The following is a 16,095-nucleotide window of genomic DNA, read 5'->3' as shown; positions in this document are numbered from 1 at the left end:
ACAGGCGCTCTGACCTTAAGCCGAGTGTGGAACCAGGAGCAGTGTGTAATGCTCCGTCTCTAATCGCCAGACTTTGGGTCACTCCACTGGGTTTGATTTGATTCCAATTTTCATTTCAGATGTACAAAAACAAAATGTGTAAATTGAACTCAGTTAATTCACGTGGAACCGATGTACGCAATTGAATTAAGTACTTCGGCTGACCATAATTAAACATCAACTAACACTGCCCTCTACCTCCAGTGTGCCTGTTATTATGTTGGTAAATATAATGGTAGACTATTAAAACTCAATTAAGTCAATCGCATAATCCTTAATATAAAGTTCGTCGTATTAAATAGGCTTCGAATAGAACTAGCCTATTGCACTATGCAGCACGCAATATGGTAATAATTGCAGATTAGTGGTAATAATACTTTGTCTGTTCTTCCGAGATACTTCATTCATTCAGAATGGTTTCTAAACTTAACAAGTGACAAGTTTTGATTTACTGTGATTGATTTACTGTGGCTACTAATTTATTATTAGTTCTGCTGGGTAAGAAAAATGGATAAATAGGTACATATGTGCGAGAAACTAGGCATAATTGACTACATTCCGCTTGATTTCAGACACTGTAGTGACAGTGCGGTCTGAGACACAGTTACCGTGCGCATCAGGATAAAACAGCTGGAATGGAGTGAATAGCTCAGAGCAAAAGTTTTTAATCCCATGGTTTCTGCGTGAAGCATGAGTGCGATCTGAGTGGACAGGTTGTTTCTTTCAGTCCAAAACCTACAGCAAAATAACAACAGAAAATATTTTCAAAAGAATCACAAGAAAAATGTCAAATGATGTGTGCTCAAAACTGATTTGAACAGGCAGATGTACACGACATGTGGCTGAATAATAATCTGTAACTGTCATGAAAATGAAGGCGCGAGAATTATTACTGAGAGGACGCAAACCTTGCACAGAGGATGCGATACAGGGACTGCGATAAAGGTAACTACAAAATTTCAGAAAGGAATCACAAACTTTTACACTGATCATTTATTATCATGACATTTCTAGCCGTCTTATAGTGGTCTAATGAAGGAGCAAGTCTAATGTATTGTCTAACACAAGAAATCTCATTTATATACATTTTTCTGTTTCATATTTTTAAAGCGATATTTAGACCTGGGTCTGTCCCGAAACTTGTGCTCCACTACGCGCCGCTAACAACAAAAGGTTCCTGACAGTACAGCGGCGGGGAGGCGAGGGCGCGCATTGTGGCGCCGCTCATTGGAGGACAGAGGTGTCCGTTTCCTCGGCGGTGGGCTGGGCTTAATGCATCCGCTGGGTCGCTGTCCTCTTCATTGTAAACCGTCCCGTCCACGAGGAGCGTGCTAGTTTTCCCTGTCGCATGAGAAGCACCGCGTGAAATAAAGCGGGGAAAGGGGGAGCCAGCAAAGAAAACCGGTGCGTGCACGAGAGAGAAAGAGAGAGATAGAGAGATAGAGAGAGAGAGAATAGTATCAGGGAAAGAGGAAAAACTTAGCAGAAAGAAATATGGCCGTGTCGGCAACTCCGCCGGTGCTTTCCCCGAGCTCGACACCGGGTGCGGGCGCTTTATTTCGGCCCGACCCGCTGTATTCCAGCCCAACTGAGTCTCCGCGGCTCACCGGCAACATGATCAGTGCCTTCCTCAGCAGCGGAGGAGGCGGCCATACGAGCAACAACGGCCCTGTCGGAACCACCAGTAATAGCAGCAATAACGAGTGCAAAATGGTCGACGTGCACGGGGTCAAAGTGGCCTCTTTCACCGTAGACGGGCAGGAGCTGATCTGTCTACCACAGGTGTTCGACCTGTTCCTGAAGCACCTTGTCGGTGGCCTCCACACCGTCTACACGAAACTCAAACGACTGGACATCTCGCCCGTGGTGTGCACAGTGGAACAGGTGCGCGTGCTGCGCGGCCTCGGAGCAATCCAGCCTGGCGTGAACCGCTGCAAGCTCATAAGCCGTAAGGACTTCGAGGCACTCTACAACGACTGCACGAACGCCAGGCAAGTAACGCAGTTCAGCATGGCATATAACATTAACTTCAGTCGTAGCTTTCACTAAGACCTCGTCCTTTGCATGCGCAGATCAAGTAACGCAGATCAGTATCACAGAGAGTAACTTTTCTGTTGTGTTCCTTATTGTTCTTTTCATACACAATCCAAGTAACGCAGTTTAGCATCACACGGCAAATCCCGGGAGTAGTGTAGCTTCTGTTTTTGTCTTGTTCTTTCACACACTCCACAAAATCACAACTTCACAAACTTCTACCAGTTACGCGCAGAACTTCTGTTTTTTTCTGGTTTTAGGACCAGATTCAGCAGCTTGGTGACATACATCGTTTTTGTGCTTTAAACAGCAGCATGGTAAACAACGAAACTGTGGAATTAATACTTATCACTATCTAGTGAACATGTTTGTATGTTTAGTGACCATGCAGGAGCCTCTGCAGCCTCGTGCTGAAACCACGAACAGAAAGTTTTTAACTATTAAGAAAAAAAGCGCTCTCGCAGTTCTGCAGCAGGAGGGAGACTTCAAACTTCACACTGGCTTTGTTTATAACAGAAACCAGCTGAGATAGCGCTTTGTGACTTTACCTTAGCCTGTGTTGTTGGGATTCAGTTTCTGATGTCCGCGAGCAGTTCGTCTGGACCGTCCAGCGGGAGAAGCGAATACTGTGTGTGAAACAAACAATTATGTTTATAAACGAAAGGAAAGCGTACTAATGCTCTTACATAATATCATTTACAAGTTTATAAACGCACTTTAAAACAGAAAGAAGCATGCAGTGAGTACACCGACCCTTCTAACTATAGCATGTTATTCTGATTTAATAAAACTTTGTGCTATTTGAAGTCCTTATAAGGATTCTGTTATGTTTATTTGAGTAAATATATATTTGTAAATGCACATTAAACGGTTCAGAGTATTTGGTACGAAAAGTTTGAAACACATGACATACCTTCACTGTTATTTGAAAATGAAAAAACTAAACAAACAAAACCGAAAATTACGCTTGAGAGAAGATTACAGCGCGCGCTCACACACAGACTGGGTGCATTAGTGTCTCCTCTGTTCTTATATACATAACTAGAATTTAAGTAAATTATCTGGAAACGTTGTATCCTGCTTTGCCAATACGCGCCGTGCTTTCACTAAAACGCCAGGTGAACTGAATTAACTTTTAATTTAACTGACCACAAGTTGTTAATAGCTTCTTTTAAGTTTGTTCTGCCGCAGTATAAACCCTCTGATAAAGAGCCACCTGACACATGATTGTGTTGGACATCCATATGAACAAAGCCTTATTTGCTGTGATAGGTGTAAGTCTAATTGTAGGTCCTAATTACAAGCAGGCAAAATACTACTACCAGTACTACTACTACTACAGCCTGTTAACCCAGCTACTGGTAATACATTGCACTTCTAGAGCAATGTCATTTAAAGGCAAGCAGATGTGTTGAATTTAAGTACAAGTAGTCTATGTAAAAAGTGGCACCTTTTATGTATAAGTATTTATTGGATATGCCCTCAAATATGTATAACAGGGAGATAGCGTGACACACACACACACACACACACACACACACAGAGAGAGAGAGAGAGCATCCAGATGGCCGTTTTTTTGCTCAGGGTTCGGTAATTAACCTTTTACCGCAGCCCCCCTCTCCTCCACCACAACCTTCAGAATCCAACCTTTTTTTGCGCTTTTCACAATCGATTTGTCTCACACATCTATTCAACACAAACCCACCGACTGACCCGTTTGCATCGTTTACTTTTTTTGACTGGCGCCGGTGTAGAATTTTAACTAAATTAAACTGCGTTTAAACACGTCTATTTTGATAATCATTTATGTAATTCACATGTGGACATTTCCAAGATCCCATCCCTGCAGGGATGAAAAGGATGCTGAGTGCAAAATGTGCACAAGCACCTCTCTCTCTCTCTCTCTCTCTCTCTCTCCCTCTCTCTCTCTCTCTCTCTCGCTCTCTCTCTCTCTCTCTCTCTCTCTCTCTCTTAATTTGCTCACCTGTCTTTTGCTGATAGACTCAGTGAACAGTTAAGCACTGATCAACAGTAAAATATGGAGCGAGTGAAGACTGCTTGAGGATGTAATCAGAAGCATTTCCATCGCATCTTTAAAAGCCGCTCAGGACGCGTTAAACACACGGAGTTAAAAAAGCGCCCAAATCAGCAGAGGCAGGCTGCGCTCGTAACTGCCGGGTTTTACGAGTCCGCAGCTAGCGATTGATCTCCAGCTTTTAAAAAATTGCATTCATTATTTATTTAAAATATTTTGCGACCTAAACATTACGTTAAACTAGATTATACATAAGGAATGGAGCGGCACTCAGGCGCGGGGATGGCATAAGATAGAAACATATGTACTGTTTATAAGCATTTATGTCAGAACATGGAGAAACTCCTATCCCAAAGCCGCTGATTTCTCCAAACTCTATAAATTTTCTCCGTTTATCTTCCAGGTGCTTGTGTTTTTTTCCCCGTCTGCACGTGCTGTTGCCCCTCGGACGCGAGCTGACCGACACTGTGTGAAACATTTCAATAGAGCGGATTAAAATTCTGTTCCTCACACTCCTATCGCCTTACCTACATGAAGGATAAGCATAAAACATATTTAACATTTTATTTCATATAAATTCATCTTATTGCGATTTTAATATATTTTGGATCTAACAATAAAGTCAATAAAACAGCACGGTTTTAATTAAATGCACGTGTATTAATAGTCACGGCTTTACACTTTAACGGTAGGCAAATGATAAAGGTCAAAGTGTGTGTGTGCGTGTGTGTGTGTGTGTGTGTACGCGCGCGCGTTAATCGATCGGTCCTAACAGATATTCTCTTCACTCTTCACATATAACACTGTTTCTCAGGATGGACTCGAGTTAAGAATGGAAAAGTTAACTTGTTACTGTGGATTTGAAGAATGTCCACATGGGTGACACACCCAGGCTGATCTGACCTCTTCAGATTCACACTGAATGTAAAAGACAGCAGCGATGCACCCTCGTTATCCTTTTCTAGATTCGTACCTTCTGACATTCCATGCAGTAAATTAATAGGGGTCAATTTAAACGGCCAATTTACTGAAGCCACGCGAAGTAATGTCCGAGAAAATACCTGAAATGACCCAGATTGCGCGGCATCAGTACGGTGCTCTTGTGTCCATGCAGGACGGCGTGAACAAAAAGCAGAGTAGTTTTCCACGAAATGAAACTTCAGCAGCACCACGGCTGTGGCGATAGCTTTAACTTGCACCTTATATATACATATATTCTCGGTATGTTTTATGTACTCGGATTTGCTTTGAGAAGCTTTTAATCCAACACTTGACCATGAAATAGTTTAATGTAATAAGACTAAAATCCGCCCTCTGCCCTTTTTGAAGTTAACATTCCAATATCAACGACCTTTCTCCGCGTTAGATTTACGGCACTCCATTGTAAAAGCAAAGGTTGAAATACTTTGATATTTTATTACCAAAGCTGGGGTGGGGTGGATGGGGTTAGTTAGCCCACCTCTCTCATCATAACCCAGCCTGTGACCATGCGAGCCCTCATTAATGTTCTAAGACACAACGCTTTGAAATGGTCATGCGCTTAAGCGAACCATTCCAGTTCCAGATAACATGCGGTCAGTGAGTGACGGACGCGCCGGCCGCGTCTTCAGCCGGGTACAGCTCGGAGCGAGTTGCAGCCAGTGCATTCCGTATACTATAGCTGGGTCAGGGACTAGGTCCGTTTAATTTTTTTTATTTGTCAAATTAGATTTCCTCATATTCTAGCCGCTGAAATATCTGGTCCGAGTACATTTTAAAGAGGTAACCCGTGAGCCGTTTCATATTAGTTTTATCATAGTTACAGACTTATTTTATGTGGCTAATGATTATTATATTTTAACACGATTAAGTTTTAAGAAATTAAGAACATTACTGTAACATATGAAGTGTGGTTTGCTGCTTTCTACTACAAGCTTTCTCCTGATAACTCGTTTTATTATGGGGCATTTATAATTACAGTAATTATGGGGCTTAATTATCATTATGAATTGATAGTTTCATTTAAAGATTAAAGTAAAAAAAAAATTATGAACATTATACATAAATGTAAATAAACCACCATTTATAATAGATTTGTAAATGTTAGAGTAAATGATATTAGAAAATGAATGAACATACATTTTCTGCTAAAAAAAATAGTTTTCCCTGGACACTTATGCTTATGAGACAAAGAAAGACCCATTTATTAACATAAACATTATTTAGACATATAGTAGCATGTGCAGTATTTTTACACCAAGCCAAGAGACATATATTTAAAGTTTTAAAACACTCTTTTATTAATCTGAGGTTACTTTACTATGGTATCAGCATGTACTAAACTGTTAGTAAGAATGTGAAAGTATTGCATGCATAATATTAAATGATTTGCATTCAGAACTGTTGACTGACCTCTAGTGTTTTTGAGGTGGCATTTGGAAAGCTTGTTTTGATTTTATGTCATGTGTTGTGAGAAATGACAGGGGACAGGGGATTGCACAGTGTGCCAGTTTTGTATCTTGGGTGTGTTGCTTTGTGATTCTGTAAGAGAAGTTAAATGTGACAGATGGAGAAGACTTTTCAAGCAAGATGGAAAATGACACCTCTGCCACTCACTGCAGGAGAGTGTTTGAGGAGGCCTGCCAGAGCCACTGGTGTCATTTTGACTTTGAGTCTCCTTCCTGAGCTTAATGACACATCTGCACCCGGCCTATATTTATTACAGTCATGTAGAATAAAATTGATTGTCTCCTAAAATTAATTTTTGCTTTGCCTGAAGCACTGCTTTAATGGAGGACACTGGGCTCCATGCAGGAGTATACTGTTTAATCACATTAATATCACAGCCCCTAGGACAGCTAAGATAATTGTACAAACGAACACAGAAATATGCAACTTTTATGATGGAATTATGCAAATGACTTATCTCAAGCCCTTCTGAGCACTAATCATCTAATTAGGGCTGATCTTTTAAATGGTTATTTTTTTGTATGGTGATTCAGGAGAAGAAGCAGGGAGCATAAAATTGGAAATGACACTAAAATCAGTGTTATGCTGAAGCAAGCTCTGGAGGAGATGATTAGGAGACGTTTAAAGGACTTGAGATATAAGCACCCTTTAATGGCTGCTTTTTCAGAAATATTTCTTTTCCCCCCTTATGTTAATCATAGTTTTGACACTAAGCTTTGATAGGTGCTTGTCGTGGGGGAGAGCTCAATCCGATTTAGGGAATATTAGAGCAGTTTACATATACAGAATTGCTTTCCTATGATACTGATAATATATGGGTTATTTCACATAGAAGTTTTCTTGATCTGGTGGTTTACATCAGATAATCAGAGAGCTGCTCAGTATCTCAGTTACATGGATGAATATTTCATGACAGCCCCTACTCCATAGCTGCCTGTGCACATAGCAGCTGTCAGAGCTCTGTGGCAGGATGCTCTGGTATATGAAGCCAGTGAGTGGGGGTTATGGGAGTAAATTGAAGGTACAAGTGAGCACCTCACAATAGCCCTGGTGTGGTAAAAAAAATAATTAAGAGTTGGTGTGGTCTAAGAAAATCCCCGGCTACAGGTCTTTTTATGGTTGTGTGCTCCATCTGAAGAGAGGTCAGAATTTCCACTGCCATCACATATCTACAGGTGTGAATGATCCAATCCAATATAAATGTGGACAATTAGATTAATCTAATATGAATATGAATATTCATATCTCTATGCAGAGCAGCACAAAAACAATAACAAAACTGTTTTTTAACAGTTTCTCCAAAACTTGTTAACTTGTTGGTTTAATTAGTTTATTTTGTGTGTCTGTCAAGGCAACTTAAAATTTACAGGGCATATTTACGAAACTGAAACCATGATAGTGATTTTTGTCTGAGACCGAAGGGACCAAAGGTTAATGTTATTACTGTTTATTGCTGTATTAGAAGTCACATAGTGGCTTAAAATCTATTAATAACCATATAACCATATAACCAATAACATTAATAAGATGTTGGAACACTGGATTTCAAATGGAATGCAAAAATGAATCACAGAATTAAAGAGACATATGATACAAATGTTAAAAAGGGAAAATCTGTGTGTGTGTGTGTGTGTGTGTATGTGTGTGTGTGTGTGTGAATCCCTAGGTATACAATGACATCATGGTCAGTTCTGGTGCTCTAAAAGGCCCTGTGAAGAATTCATTCTGTCAGTGCTTGCCCTGGGCAACCTGGGTTAAATTTTACACACACACACACACACACACACACACACACACACACACACACACACACACACACAAACACATCTTGCTATCCTTGTGAGGCCCTTCCAGAGATATAATTCTTAAGGCAGCTAATTATTGTTGAAACTTAAATCCAAACATAACCTCAGCAACTATGAAAGGAAATCTTTTAGCTTTACTTTTTTTTTTTTTAAATAAAAGCTGCATTTTCTTTCCCCCTAAAATGTTTTTCTTGTAGTGTATGGTGGAATAGGTAGTGTGAAGAAGGCATATAAAAAGTGTATCTCACCTCTCACGATCTGCAAGCTTAATGATATATATGAACACCCTTTCTGTATTTGAGAGCTTCACATCTTCTCCATATTTGAAATCTGATATTTCTCAATACAAGATTCTTTCTGTGACCCTTTATTTAGAAAAGGGGGATGTGGATAACAATGGACATTGTCTCAAAGCAGCTTTACAGAAGTATAGAAACAGAGAAAAAAAGCTGAAAGTTAAATTACTATTTTATCCCTAATGAGCAAGCCTGAGATGAGGGTGGCAAGAAAAATCTCCCTGAGATAATATGAGGTAGAAACCTTGAGAGATACAGTACCAGACTCAGAAGGGACACTGGACTGTAAATAATGTAAATGTTGATAATAACATGTGTGACTATGTGTGTGTGTTTGTGTGTGTGTGTGTGTGTAAGGGTATGTCAGAGATAAACACCCACCTGTAATGGAAAAAAAAATTATATAGAATTTACCCAAAAAATCAAGGCAGAAATCGCTCACATACTCACACACACACACACACACACACACACACACACACACACAGAAAGTGCAAGTAAAGGCCAGTCAGCCTATTCACCTTTTATTTTTTGCTATTTTATTTTATTAATATTGGGGAGGATGTGGGTAGCTTAAGTGGGAAAGACAGCATTGTTAAACTTTTTTTTTATTTTTATCAAAATAATCCATCTTCTAAGATCCACTCTCTACTCTCTGGTCTCTTTTTCTTTACTTCTCTCCCTTTCTCAGCTTCATGCTCTGAGTCCATTATAGGGTAGTGCGTGAGCTTCCACTTGCCTTAGTTTAACAGACACTCAGGCACTGTTAGAGAATACATTTGTTGGCTTGCATTTTACCTTCCAAAAAGCCAGAAATTCAAGTCAAAGTAAATTGTATTAATTCATCCCTGATGACATAATGAGTGCAGATATACCACATTTTTCACAATGAATTCAGGACCTGATGAATTGATAAGGCTGACCTGCCCACTGCCTGGTTTTAATTACCCCACACGAATTCTTATGTGTCTGGATGTTGATTTGTGACTGGATCAGTGTGGGTGTAAACGAGCTCCCTGTCTACCTCCACTGATTCTCATCTTTTACTTTCTGTATTTTTCTTGGTCCTTTGGTTAATTTGTGTGTGTGTGAAAAACACATTTCTAAGAAAATATCTTTTGTTTTGGAATTAAAGGTAAATTGGAAATAAACGAAATAATTCTTAATAATAAGAATTGATTATACAGATAGTTTTGAATGAATCTTGTTATCGATTAGATGTCTTGAAAAAAATGTATGCTCCCTGTCAACATCTCTGAGAATTAGAAATAAAGTTAATACAGATTCTGAAGCATAGGGTTGCATGATACAGCCAAAAAGTCAGAAATAGGGGAACACTTTCATCATGTACACTGGTGTAAATGTGAGCTCACAGCAGTACGACTGACATGCATGAACATCTTAATGAACGTGTTGAAATCATGGCAGAAGACTACAGCTCAACACGGTAATTTTAAAGATTCTAAAACCATCGTCATAAGTAACAAAATTAGCATGGGTGATTTTTTTAGCTCTGTTTTAGTTTCAGGTACAAGGAGATGCATTTTGAACTGCTGTTCATTAGCATGGCTAAAATTTCTCATATTAGCTGGCTATAATTAAATAATTAAAATGGCTTGCAACTTAGATTCAGCCATCTTAGGCTGACAGTAAATAGAGATTTGTGAAGCTCCCAAGTCAATCTTCTTTACACCTCTACTGTAGTAAATATTTAAACGCACAACTATAGGTAAATGTAACCTTTGGCTATAGCTTAGGCTTGCAGTAAAATTAAGGAGCATTGTGTAAGGGCATAAGACATTTTTTGTAGAATCAGCCAAGAAGAAGACTGCTGCATCACTTCAGAGGGCATTTACACACCTGCTTTCTGGACAGTGCAAGCACAATTCCACTCCTCCTGAGCATGTGGTAGCCTGGGAGCTCAGCTGTTTTGAATAAACAAATTGTCATTACAAAATTAATGCTCATTATTATCAGACAAATAATTTTCTCTCCTTGATTAATCAAACTAATTAATTGATTATACAAACAGTTGTTAGTAGCAGTCTTAATCAGTTTTATCATACCTTGAAGATGCTCTGCCAAAGTTAAAAGGATCAACATAGATCCAGCACTTGCGAATATGCTGCCTGTGTAATAAACACACTAAAATGCAGGTTGTTTACTCCCATTAGGTTACATTATGAGTTTCTTATTGCATGTATGTGTACCTTAGGGTAAGTGTATTTTAATTGTCTCTCTAGGGGAGAACTGTACAACTGAGTGTTTCGCTATCAGAAAGAATACCAAGAAAGCAAAAAAAGCATCATCAAGAACCCTTAAAGAAAAGGAGGTATGGGGATGAATGTTCTGTAGCAGGACTGTTAAATTTCATTGCACTAAGTAATGCAGCTCATATTGGTTTTTACTCTCTTTGTTTTAATCACGCTTTATAGATTCTATACATTTCTGATCCCAACAGTCCCTTTTTTCAACACACACACACGCACACACACACACATGCACACGCACACACACACACACTCTGTAACATGATCCATCTCTTTAATGTCTCACTATGTTAGCAGATCAATATGTGCATCTGCGTGTCTGTCTATGTATGACAAGCAGTGATGTGTATAAACAAGACCTCATTGGGTCTATGTTCATACATGTTTGTGTGAATGTCACCGTGTGTATCTGTATGTGTGTTAATAATTAAAAATATTCCCTATGCTCCTCAGACACACTTAGGTCTTATTACATGCAGTTTAATTCATCCTGTGATTGGCGGTATGAGGCTTTGAAGAACCAAGTATGGCTGTTGAGCATCAAATGCACAATGCTGTTTGTCTCTTGGCCTCTGCCATGGTATAATTCTCCTCCTGTAGTGTGTCTGCTTTCCCAAGGTGCCTCACTGGAAGATTGGAGTGTGAGGGATGGCAGGCTCACTATGCCTCCTGGTTCCATTGAGGCTTGTTGGTAATGGCTAGGTCAGAGGCCTTTTTTGATGTTTTATTGAAAGATCACCACAGCCATCCCAACTTTTGCTTGCCTGTAAATCAGGATCCTCTGTGACAGAGCAGAGTATGGTTTATGTCAGGTAGGAGCAAGAGAGACTCAGCTATCTATCACTCCCTCCCCCCCTCTCTGTCTTACACAGTCAACCACAGATAGTCTATGTACAGCATCTGTTCATCCAAGTTTTGTTGTGCACAGTGTAATTTGTCTTTCACTTTGTATATACATGTATTTGTATTTTTGTTTGTGTCCATTTCAGCAGACTAAAGCTCCCTTTGTCACAGCTAAACTGCTGAGGCAGCACAAACCATCTTCTTTACTTCTTGAACTCTATACGTCTGTTAATGAGTGAGTTGATGTAGTTGAACATTTACTTAATAAATATGTCAGACTTTTACCGCTCTCTTCTCTCTCATCCTCCCTCGCTCCCTCCCTATGGTCTTCGCCTCCGTGTCGGATGTTTCCCAGGGCTCGCTGCGAAATGGCAATTAGTTTTAGATTTACACCACAACGACAGACACTGGTATATAAATAGAGGTTAAACACACAATTTACATATTAATTTCATGATTCATTTAATCAATGATTTATGTGGATATAGATTGCTTTTAATCTGCCACTCAGAGGCACCATTCTCACGAACACTTTCTCTCTCTTCCTCTGCTCACCAAGCATGACAGAATAGAGTGGTGTGTAGGAGCACTCACTCTCTCCCTTCTTCCCTGCATCTCTCATTTTCTCTCTCTCTCTCTCTCTCTCTCTCTCTCTCTCTCTCTCTCTCTCCTCTCAGCTGTTCAGTGACTTGGAGAGGAATGCGAGTCAAACAGCCCTTCTAATTGGTTTAATTTTTCAGTGCGTGCACCGATCCTGACACTCTTTACCGAACACCACCATTTCTTCTCTCACTCTCTGATAGCTCTCTCTCTCTCCTTTGGGTTTCTCTCTCTTTTACTGGTTAAAGGCATGCTAATGAGAGCAGTGCTAATGGTGATTGGTGGTACTGGTTGGATGTTCATAGCAGATTGCTCATATGGAAGCTAGCACAGACATAATTGAAGTGTGATTGAGACAGGTTTGCTCATTTTGAACAGCTCAATACTGGAGAGAACAGGAGGAAATCATGGAAGATGCACGGGTGATATTTAGCTGTATGATATATTATAATGGAAGGGTATTGGATACCAACTTTCTAAATTATTTTGTGGTGGCAACTCCTGCCCATTCCAGAGGTTATATATAATGATTATAATCATAATAATTATGATAAAATTATGATATGTTATGATTATGAGTAACCACCAACATTTTAGCATTATATCATATATATCATATAACAGTAATGCATCAATCTTCACTAATATAATTATTATATGAATAAGAATTTAAAACACTTTGGACAACCACAAGAATCAACTAAACTGCACTGTGACCTTCGGGAAATTTTCTGTCCTTTTCCGTGGACCTGACTGAGTGGGCTCATATGTCCAAATATTGGCAATTTAACTTTAATGTACTTTAATGGTATATTTTTTAAATGATTATACATTTTACATCTATTACTTTGTTATCTATTTGTGCTGGTCAACAACCACTTGTTTCTTTTCTGTTAAAAGTGCTCTTGTTTTTACATATAATAATAATAATAATAATCTATCTGTCTGTCTGTCTGTCTATCTGTCTGTCTGTCTGTCTGTCTATCTATCTATCTATCTATCTATCTATCTATCTATCTATCTATCTATCTATCTATCTATCTATCTATCTATCTGTTTAATAGGATATGTGTAACTTAAAACTATATGGCAATATGGCAATTGACTATAACACCAATTTGTGTTTTTTTTAAATATTCCTTAAGGGTGTGAATAATTTTAGTTTTTTCAGAGAAAGCCCTGTAGAAATATAATAGTTTATTCTATTGTTTGAGAGGAAAATTTGAATGACTATGTGTAATATAAGAACAACATTGTATTTGAAATTTACATGATGGTAATTATTTTATTGAAGCTTTTTGAAAGAGTCATACAGTAAAGATTACAACTCATCTTGGCACAGAAGGAACACACTAGAATGATTTATTAGTGTTGACATCAATAAGTCACTGCAGGGTTAGACAGAGCTGAGAGAAGCAGAGAAAGTGAAAGACATAAAGAAAAAGAGCAAAATAGAATGAGATGTAAGGTGCAGAAAGGTGTGTGATAGCTGCTCATCCTGCAGAAGGTAAATAATAGGCTTTAATTATTTGTTTGTGGAGCTGTTGAAAGCCTGGGCCGATATTATCACCGGGACTCCACAGCTGCTATGACGTGTGGCTGTGAATGTTAAAGGTATTAATGGAGGTGTGTGTGTGTGTGTGTGTGTGTGCGTGTGTGTGTGCATCTTTGTTTTATCAGCTCTTAGTAAAGACACACAGTAGACAGGAGACAGGTAATAGGGCCTTGTTAGCCTCGTTGCCCACACCATCTATTTTATAGTGTTCCTCTGGTCTTGGCTCCCATTATCAATATAGCCATCCATCACCACATGACTGATAACTGATCAGTGATTCAACTGCCAATGTGTGTTATAATTAGCACAAAATGACATTTGTGAATGAGCTTCTATATATTCAATAAGCTTTTCTTAAGAGACAAAAATGATGTGATTTGTAAAACATGTCTCATGGTTACACATGATTTGTAAGAATTGATACAAGCCTAAAGAAATAGAGAAATCTTGTGATTTACATGTACACACACACACACACACCACATAATTACTGCTTACTGGCTGTGTTTTATTGTAGATTTAAGTATCTGTGATCACATATCTTTCTCATTTGAGCTTGCTGCCAGGCTGGCACACACTCATGTTGGCATGGGGACAGCGGGGGTCTGAGGAGAGACATTCATGAGCCTCTCACCTGCCATAAAGCTCAGCTCTGGATCGTCTCAGAATCATAGCCACTACTGGCCTTTTACAAGCTCTCTGCAACCCATAACACAAGTATTGGTCCATACGTGGGGGTGTGTACGTGCACCTTTAGCAATGCTTGTCGTCAGACGCGTGTCTTATGCCACAGAAGCATGCTCCACAGCCACTCCAGCTCATTAATTTTCTCCTCAAAGTTTCCTGCAGCTGGCCCTGGCGCAGTGTGTGTGTGTGTGTGTGTGTGTATGTGTGTGTGTGTATATTACTATGCTGGGGCTGTCTTGTGCATTTGGATTAGGCGGGAGAGTAAAGCTTCCTTACTCAATAGACAATTTCCAAATTCATAGACAATTCACACAAGCAACAAAAAAACAAAAAGACTTGTTCTCCTCACACACATTTGCCTACAGTGTCAAGGTTGTGCTTCTGAAGGACTGAAGGCATTATAAACATATATGCACATGTGGCCACCCTGATATATTCTGAGCAGAAAATTTTCTGTTCGTCTGGTGTGAATGGGAGTGTGTGGCAAAACAGAATGGCAAGGAAACGGGTCAGGGTTAGAGTGTGCGCAAGGTCACATTTAAAACACATCGGGGTTCGGAAGGGGCCATAAATCAGCTGCTGCATATGGCTGCCCTCTGTGCTGCCTGATTTAACACCTGCACCCAGACCTTCCTTGTCAGGCCTGCCGTTCTTTATTACTATGGCTTGGCTTGCTATGGCACTCCATCCCTCCCCCTCTTCACCACTGCAAATAGAGTTCACCTTTAAAAAAGGCAGCAGTAACTCTCTATCCTCTCTTCTTCTGTCACTGGCATGCTCTTTTCCTAGCCCTCTGTCTTCTTTTCCACCCCCACTGATTAGATCAGAGTTCAGGGAGTGGTCAGGTTTTTTGGAAACAGAAAACAGGGGAAATACATGGGGTTGTGATTTAGTAATGGCTTTGCTATGTGTCGAAGAGGAAATAGGATATGGGTGCATGGAGTGTGGCTGTACATGTTGTGACTGTATTGCACAGTCTGGAGATCTACTTAATATGTGTTAACATGCATTAGTGTTGTTGTAGGTGATATTTCATGACCTGGCTAACAATGTGGAAATCACTTTTGCTCTTTTGGAAAAAAAAGTGCTTACTAAATACATGAAAACCTGAAGACAGGTGGGCTTTTTGGGTGGGGAAAAAGTGAACATATCTTAAAGAAACTTTTTATAACTTTTATGGCCACAGATTTGAGGTCACTGCAGTGAGCAGGTGCAACATCTTCCATCTTGCATGACAAATCAGGAGCGCACTGATTAGGAAATGTATAATAATGGCGCTCACCGGAGGTTGAGCTTCTGCTCTTTTGTCATGCATAATAGAATCTTTCCTTTAATTTCTCCAGGGCGGAGGGGCCTGAGGGGCCCTTGAGGGGACATAGCTGTATATTAGAGAGTAAAATACAGAATGATGGAAAGTGGGTGATGTGTAATATTAAAAGGAGTCGGAATAAGCAAAATGAGTTAAAAGCTTAGTGATAGGCTA

At 39.6% G+C, this 16,095-nt stretch overlaps 1 protein-coding gene across 3 annotated transcripts in view; it reads left to right on the top strand.

Annotated features, from left to right (window-relative positions):
* The first annotated feature begins 1,339 nt into the window (after positions 1 to 1,339).
* Positions 1,340 to 16,095, top strand: part of dacha (dachshund a) — a 108,024-nt gene continuing 93,268 nt past the window's right edge. For 2 of the 3 annotated variants that reach the window (XM_058416113.1, XM_058416110.1), the window contains exon 1: positions 1,341 to 2,030. In XM_058416113.1, coding sequence (XP_058272096.1) covers positions 1,534 to 2,030 — 497 coding nt within the window. In that variant the 5' untranslated portion in view covers positions 1,341 to 1,533. Of the gene's footprint in view, positions 2,031 to 16,095 lie in introns of all 3 variants that reach the window. The other variant, XM_058416111.1, reaches the window with a different exon arrangement.

This window comes from Hemibagrus wyckioides, linkage group LG18, assembly GCF_019097595.1.
Source record: "Hemibagrus wyckioides isolate EC202008001 linkage group LG18, SWU_Hwy_1.0, whole genome shotgun sequence".
In the NCBI taxonomy this organism is placed as follows: domain Eukaryota; kingdom Metazoa; phylum Chordata; class Actinopteri; order Siluriformes; family Bagridae; genus Hemibagrus; species Hemibagrus wyckioides.
The sequence above is the reverse complement of the archived record's forward strand: the minus strand, read 5'-3'. Positions and strand labels throughout refer to the sequence as shown.